A 5,878-nucleotide genomic window follows, 5' to 3' on the forward strand; every position below is an offset into this window, starting at 1 on the left:
GCACCACAGCCCTTCAGGCCTTGCCTGCCCTCAGGTGACCCAACTTTGTTGAGCTCTTGGAACCCTAGCCCGCCTGCAGTCACCTGGCCCCCACTCTCGCCAGGGTCAGGGTCAGGTCTCAGGGTCAGGCCCAGAGACACTACGGGAGGCCACTGCAGAGGGCTGGGAGGGGCATCTGTCACCACCTGTCTCAGCTGCTCCCTGGAAATCTCCCCATCTCAACTTTCGGCCTCCCCAGCAAGCCTGGCTGCCAATGCAAATGGATTTCCCAGCAGCTCAGCCGCAGGCTGCCTCCGAGCTCCAGTGGCAGGTGGTGGGGGAGAGCGGAGGTGCAGGCGCACACTGGAGCAGTCTGCTTGTGCTCGCCCGCATACACACTCCACAGTGACACCCCCTGCAGTAACTTGACAACTTTCACTGCTGGGAAGTCCCTCCCACATCTAACCTGAATTCTTCAAGCTGCAGAAGCAGCCTTAGCCTCTTTTTGTCCCTAGGAAGCCCTGAGTCTGCCTTGGCTGGGACAGAGTAGTGCCCAGCCCTGCTGTGCAAGGCTGACCGGGAACAAGGCCAGCGGACCCAGGCAGTGGTGGAGGCAGCCCCTGGTATGCGCCTGCCCCGCTCTGGACCTGCCTCAGTCTCCCCATGGGTTCCACAGGCAGGAGAGGGCCACCCACCAAATGGTGTCACCAGAGAGCCTCCGGCCCAGCCCTTTGGCACACGGGGACCCAGGCCTCCCGTTCCCTGCCCACTCCTTAGGGAGGCACCATCTTAATTCACATTTATTTTTAAAATAAATTCTCTGCTCTTCACTTTCAGACCGGAGGGTGAAGCTGGGCATCACTGAAGGGAGCTCTGCAACACAAAACACTCCCTCTGATGCCTGAAATCCCTCTGGCAGGCTGCTCCTTCTGGCCTGGCAGCTGTGCTCAGCTGCTGACGACAAAAATTCCCTAACTGTGGTGTCAGAGTTGGGAGCAGGGCCGAGAGTGACTCCCTCGGCTTCTGGCTGACCCCCATGGACCACGGCTCCTCACCGACGGCCGCCCCCTCTCTGGCCGGAGAGCACTAGACGCAGGTGATCAGCACCGCCATGGCACTGGGCACCTTGATCTCCTCGAAGAGCACGCGGCCCCGGGGGGCCTCCGCACCCGCAGCCCCGGCCGCAGCTCTCAGCAGGTCTTGGGCGTGCTGCAAGAGATGCTGGTTCCGCCGGCGGCCCAGGCGGCGCAGCGCCAGAATGGCCAGTACGTGGTCCTGCCTGCAGAGACATGCGGGCGCTCACTGAGCACCCTGCAGCACCCGCAGTCCCAGGATGGGGGAACCCGTGGGCTTGGGAGTTAGTATGAGTCACCCTGCATTCCAGGAGTCCGTCAGGGTCAGACTGACTGAGGCCAGGAAAAGCTGTGCTAGGGGAGGGACGGAGCATGGGCCTGGGGGGCACGGCAGCTGGGCTTAAGGGGGCACAGGAGAGGGGTCTGCAGAGCGGGGAAGCAGCCCACACAGGCGCAGAGGGAGACAGGGGGATAGGTTCTGGAGAGGCAGGGAGGGGCTGATGCAGCTGTGGGTGACAGGGCCGGCAGCGGGGAGGGGGATTGGAGGGGAACGCCCAGGGTGCTGTCTCTGAGCCATAGCCCGAAAGGCAGCCTGGCTGGGAAGGAAGAATTCTCCCCCACCCCACGGCAGGGTGGCCCAGAGAAGGGGCTGACCAGGAACTTTCTGTGCACTCCACATCCTGGAATCTCCAAAAGAATGGAGAGATTCAAGCTGAGATTTCCAAGCACTTGGATGACTCACCGTCCCCCCAGCACACCCCGGGATCAAAGCCTCCTTCCTCCTGGCCCGGTCTCAGAATCCCCTTGCTTTCAGAGAGGGCTTTCTCCCCAAGGGTTCGGGGTCCGCCTCCCTCCTCAGATTCTAGGACTGGAGGCATGCCCTACCCCAGTGGGGCTGATGGAGGAAGGCTGAGAACAGATTAGGAGAAGGGGCTCTCTCTGTTCCCCTCCAGCCTCGAGGGTCTGAGGGTCCAAGGCCCACCACCAGCCTCTGGTCTTCAGGCCCCTGGGCAGTCAGGTCCAGGCCAGGGCCCCTCCAACCCCAGCCCCCTTGGCCCTGAAGCCAGCGGAGCAGGTGGGGCTCACACCTGATGTCAGGGTAGCTCCGGATGAGAGTCTCCAGGTGCCGCTGGATGTCATCTTTATAAGTCTCGCCCAGGATCTCGGCCACACACTGGATGGCTTGGTCCAGCCACGTGGCCTTGGAACCCTGTGAGACACAGACCACCTGCCCTAGGAGCCCTCTCCCCGCCCCTGCTCCAACTCCTGCAGGGGTGTGAGGTCAGCCCTCCTGCAGCCACTCCAACTGGGTGCTGGGGCTGCCTTCCCCAAACTGGACGGGAGGTGTGCCTAGAAACCGAGGGCTCCTGGGCCTCAGCATTCGTCTTCCCTCCGGTCCCATCCCCACAGGCATCTTCCTGCCTCTGCTCTGACAGGAAAACCAAGGCCAGCCTGGGAGTGTTCAGGCCAGACAAGGTGTGTGCAGGGGCTCTGTGTCTCTGCTCTAGGGCTCTGGCCTGAATGGGGAACACCTGCCACAGGCCCTGCCCGTGAGATGGAGCTGCGACCCTCGCCACTTCCCCCCCCCTACAAACTGTATGCAAATGTATGCAAAGTGACATCCTCCCACCTGGTCCCACCCCAACCCCACAGGCGCCCCAGTCCCTGCTCCACCTGATCCAGAGTGGGGAGAACAGCTCCCGCCAAAAGCCCTCCCGGTGCTAGGGCCCTAGTCACTGCCACCCCCTCCCCACACAAAGGCAAACGCCCAGGGGCAGCAGACACTGCCCCTACCAGGCCCTGGAAGGTGTCACCGATGGCCTGGGCATCCTGACTCATCTTCTGGGAGCCGCGCATGCGCTCCATGCCCCGGAACCGCTCCCGCGGCCTCAGCGCCTGCGCCAGGTACTCTCGGACCACGAACCGGTGCACCTCCTGCAGAGCCTCCTGGATGGACCAGAGTCAGAGTCAGGGTCAGGGTCAGGGTCAGGGTCAGCAGCCCCAACCCTGGGCACAGCCCTGCCGGGGCCCTCACCCTTGAGGTACCTGTGCCCGCGGCCGGGCCACATGCTGGAGATGACCAGCAAAGACTACCACCTTGTCCATGAGGGGTCGCAGCCAGTCCCCTGCCAGCCAGCCCCTGGTCCACACGGCCCTGAAGAGCGGCTGGGGACAGAGCGGAGGGAGTCTGCAAAGCACTCCCGCCACCCAAGCCCTCCCTTGAAGCCCAGTGTGCACTCCTGACACCTTCTCTCCTGGGCTGGGGTCATCCCCTCTCCTAGCCACAGGTGATGTCAGGAGCCCTTTTCTAGAATGCCTCTCCCAGGCCCCAAGCTCCAGGGGCAGGGTTTGACTTTGTCCAGTCAGATCTGCTCAGGGTGTCTCCCGGGGATGCCTTGAGGGTCTGGGTGAGGGGCCTAGGCCTGGATCTGGGGACCCACTATCCCAGGCTTTGGGGTGACCACCAACAGCTGGAGACTGAAGTGAGAAGGCAGGCTTCTCCTGGTCGTCGTGCTCAGCTGGGACCTCCCCTGGGTTCCCTGCCCACTACCCTTCACACGCACCCATGAGCTGGTCCCTGGAATAAATGAATGCTGTGACCTAGGCCCCCAGGCTCTAGGAATGGGGGGTACCTGCTGGGCATGCACAGTGTGGAGAGAGGGCCTGTCACAGTCACCTGCAAGTCACACTGCAGGCCCCAAAGCAGGTGCTTCTGGAAGCTGCAGGTGGCCGCCACCAGGGGCTTCTCCAGCTCCTCTTGGGTTCCTGGGAACCTGGAGAGAAGACTGGTCCTGGGGAGGGGCCAGGACCATCGATGAAGTGGGCAAGGGAGGGCAGGCTGGGGAACAAGGTGGGGCACACAGCCCATGTAGGGTAAGGCCGCTCCAGCTCCACTCACTTAGACTGCAATGTGAAGGGCAGCCTGTGGGCTGCAGTGTAGCCGCCTGTGAGCAGAGTCAAGTGAGGGGCAGCACGGAAGGCAGGGAGCCTGTCACAGAGGGCAGGGCAGCGGGTGGCTGGCCCATTCTCCTCTGACAGCCCTGGGATGGACTTTCCCTCCCTTTTGGTGATAAACAGTGTGGCATAGCCATACCTTGAGCCTCATAACTGCCCCCTGAAGATGACAATGTCCCTATTTCACTGTTGAGGAAACTAAGGTACCGGCTACGCCCAGTTCCCACAGCCAGGGACACAGTAGGGCAGGCTGGAGTTCCATCAAGGGTTTGGCCAGAGGCTGCCTGACTTACCAACGGGCAGAGAACACTCCCTGGAGCTGAAACCCAGGGTCCCAGTGCCAAGGACAGGCCTGGCACAGATTAAGGACAAGAGAGTGTTAGAGAAGCAGTGCCTCATGGTCATGCTTTGGATGTAGGCAGGCCTGGTTCAAGTCCCAGCGCCACCACTTACCGGCTGCGTGACTATGGGCAAGTGGCACCTCCTTTCCAGGCCTGTATACCCACCTGTGTATACAGGCTTGGAATGAGACTTGTCAGGCAGGGAAGGCACTTGCTCAGTGCCTGGCACTCACAGGCGCTCACAAAGAGCCAATGGGAGCTGAGTCCCCTAAGGCACAGAGTTCCACACTGCCCCAGGGAGCAGCTGCTCTGATACTATTTGACAGGTGGCAAAAGAGGCACAAGAGGAAAGTGGCTTGTCCCAGAGCACACAGCCAGCAGGTGGCACAGCTGTTCTTTGAAATCAGATAAATGAGAAGTGAGCACTTCGGAACACTAACATCTACAAACTTCAAAAAAAGGATGCACCCAGGCAGGGTGGCCCAGTCTGTGCCCTCCAGTGCTGGCCGCCCTCAGCACTGATGCATCTGCTGAGGCCTGGCCTGGAGCTGAGGGCACAGAAGGCTGCCAGCCGCTGCCAGCCCACAGGGAGGGCCTCCACCTACTGGGGGCACAGAGACCCAGACCCCACCCCAGCACAGCCCAGGGTTCAGGCTCAGGGAGGCTTCCCAGAGGAGGAGGTGTCCCAAAAAGGAAGAAATGCTGTCTGGGATGAAGGGAGGGAAAATGGAGACTGAGGCAGTGGGCAGGGAGCTGGGACCCTCAGCCTCTGTTCCGCCTTGAAGAGCTGCCCACACTCCCCCAGGGCCTCTGCTTGGATGGACACACACACACACACACACACACACACACACTGGAGACACACAACCCTCAGCTCTGACACACACACAGCCCCAAGACACACCCCTCAGCTCTGACACATGCAAACACACATATACCACTCAGCTCTACCCCACACACATGCACACACACACATGGGACACCCCCCTCAGCTCTGACACACACACACACCATTCAGCTCCACCCCACACACATGCACAAACACACACACCCGAGACACACGCCCCTCTGCTGACACACACACCCCCCTCAGCTCTGACACACACACACACACCACACTCAGCTCCACCCCACACATATGCACACACACACCCGAGACACACCCCTCAGCTCTGACACACACACACACCACTCAGCTCCACCCCACATGCATGCACACACACACACCCGAGACACACCCCTCACCTCTGACACACACACACCACTCAGCTCCACCCCACATGCATGCACACACACACACCCGAGACACACCTCTCAACTCTCACACACACACACACACACAGACACCACGCAGCTCTCACACACACATACACACCCGAGATACACGCCCCTCAGGTCTGACACACATACACACCCCTCAGCTCTGACACACACACACACACCACCCAGCTCCACCCCACACACATGCAGACACACACACACACACCATTCAGCTCCACCCCACACACATGCACATACACACACACACAC

At 61.1% G+C, this 5,878-nt stretch overlaps 1 protein-coding gene across 2 annotated transcripts in view; it reads right to left on the minus strand.

Annotated features, from left to right (window-relative positions):
* Positions 1-766: 766 nt before the first annotated feature.
* The window catches only part of EXOC3L4 (exocyst complex component 3 like 4), an 11,710-nt gene continuing 6,598 nt past the window's right edge, over positions 767-5,878 (minus strand). The window contains exons 7-11 of one of the 2 annotated variants that reach the window (XM_017528032.2): positions 3,730-3,844; positions 3,099-3,218; positions 2,847-2,999; positions 2,141-2,262; positions 767-1,258 (exon numbers count right to left, since the gene is read on the minus strand). In XM_017528032.2, the coding sequence (XP_017383521.1) occupies positions 1,066-1,258; positions 2,141-2,262; positions 2,847-2,999; positions 3,099-3,218; positions 3,730-3,844 (703 nt within the window). In that variant the 3' untranslated portion in view covers positions 767-1,065. Of the gene's footprint in view, positions 1,259-1,794; positions 2,263-2,846; positions 3,000-3,098; positions 3,219-3,729; positions 3,845-5,878 lie in introns of both variants that reach the window. The other variant, XR_005200147.1, reaches the window with a different exon arrangement.

The sequence above is a fragment of the Cebus imitator genome, unplaced genomic scaffold (genome assembly GCF_001604975.1).
Source record: "Cebus imitator isolate Cc_AM_T3 unplaced genomic scaffold, Cebus_imitator-1.0 Scaffold52, whole genome shotgun sequence".
Classification (NCBI taxonomy): Eukaryota; Metazoa; Chordata; class Mammalia; order Primates; family Cebidae; genus Cebus; species Cebus imitator.